The sequence below is a fragment of the Alligator sinensis genome, unplaced genomic scaffold (assembly GCF_000455745.1).
Source record: "Alligator sinensis unplaced genomic scaffold, ASM45574v1 scaffold1531_1, whole genome shotgun sequence".
Taxonomy (NCBI): Eukaryota; Metazoa; Chordata; order Crocodylia; family Alligatoridae; genus Alligator; species Alligator sinensis.
This window is the reverse complement of record NW_005843164.1, coordinates 207,788-209,307: the sequence shown is the minus strand read 5'-3', so window position 1 is coordinate 209,307 and position 1,520 is coordinate 207,788. Positions and strand designations below refer to the sequence as shown.

The window sequence follows — 1,520 nt, the reverse complement described above, 5'->3', positions numbered from 1 at the left end:
AGCTGGCACCAGGTGCCTGCCCCCTCCGCCTGAGCTCCAGGCCAGGCCCCCGCAACCCAGGACAGGCCCTGGGTAGATCCCAGCCGCACCCCAGCAGTGACCCCCACTGTGCCTGGGTCAGGTGATATTTTGGGGGTACTGGGGTGATGGCACCATAGTGTTCAATGCCCTGGCTGACGTGAATGCGGGCAAGGGCTGGCCTCGCCATGGCCTCTGCACGGGGCAACCGCAGAGACGGGATGGGAGCTGGACACGGGGCTGTGCATGGTAGACACATGTATACACACACTGTCATGGGGTACTGGGCTTTGCCCACTCCTTGAAGGGTGCTGGCAGCCTGCGAGGTGCTTGCAGGTGGTGCAAGGGCTAATGAGTGTCACGGGGGAACGAGGGCCCTGGCTGGAGCTGTTAAGCCTGAGCGGGGCAGCCGTCTGTCCCTGGCAGCCCCAGGGCAAGCAGCTCAGGGCAGCAGGGCTCCAGGAGGACCTGGCACTTGTATGACACCTCTGTGGGGCAGGGCGCACAGGGAAGGCCCCTGGCGGAGTGGGACGGGGATTTACCGGCTTTGTTGTATTTTCAGCCTGCTCAAGGGCTGGTGCCCAGGAAAGGGCTAAGCCGGGCCAGAGGGTCCAGGAGCCTGGAGAAGGGGCTGCGGAGGGGTCTGAGAGTCCAGGAGGAGGCTGTAGGAGACCGACCAGGGCTGAGCGGTCACGAGGGAGTATGACGAGCACCCCGGGACAAGCACTTGCTACCGGCCTGTTCATGTGAGAGCCTGGGGGGGCTCCAGAGTCCCGAGGCCAATGCTCCCCTGTCCTGCACCCGCGTGTGTCCCAGCACTGGGGTCAAAAGTTCCTGAGAGCCAGTTCCACAAAGACGAGGCCAGTGTTAGACAGGGATGCCCTTGGGGGAGGCCATGCAGCTGCTGTTCCTGCTCAGCATGGGGGAGATTCAGGATCTTTGGTGTGTTGTCTTGAGGGGCACGACCCTGCAGAGAGAAGTGGGGGACAGGGTGAGGCCCCCACCAAGAGAGTACCAGGCGCAGCCTGGGCATCCCTGGGCAGTTCAGGCAGTGCCCAGCTCTGGCCCTTGAGCTGCCTTGCCAGGGGTGTGTGTATCTCTGGCTCTGGCTCACCTGTGTCCTGCCTCTCCCTGCTGCCTCCTCCTTGGCGGGTTCTCAGGTACGTCTGCAGGGGAAGAAAGCCCGCTCCTCGTGCCAGGCTGTGTGGAAGGACACACACCTTCCTTGGCTCCTGCAGGGGAACAGCAGTGGGGTTTCCCAGTCACGCACCACTCAGCCGAGAGACCCGGGGTTGTGGCAGCCTGGGCGTGCGTCTTGTCCCAGGGGCTGTGTGGCGAGCCAGTAGGGGGCGCTCCTGCGTTGAGCCGCCCACCTCCCTGCGCCCGACCACCTTCCAGGCTCCGAGTGCCTCCCTGGGGTGCCTCCCGTCCGGCCGACCCCTTCCCTGGAGCACACCCGCTAGCCTGGGGGTCCCGCTGCCACCATCCAAGGCTCTGGACTC

At 64.9% G+C, this 1,520-nt stretch overlaps 1 protein-coding gene across 1 annotated transcript in view; it reads right to left on the bottom strand.

Annotated features, from left to right (window-relative positions):
- Nucleotides 1-1,291: 1,291 nt before the first annotated feature.
- LOC106723118 overlaps nt 1,292-1,520 on the bottom strand; it is a 7,508-nt gene continuing 7,279 nt past the window's right edge. Inside the window, exon 6 of the mRNA XM_025194127.1 lies at nt 1,292-1,345. Coding sequence (XP_025049912.1) covers nt 1,292-1,345 — 54 coding nt within the window. The remainder of the gene's footprint in view (nt 1,346-1,520) is intronic.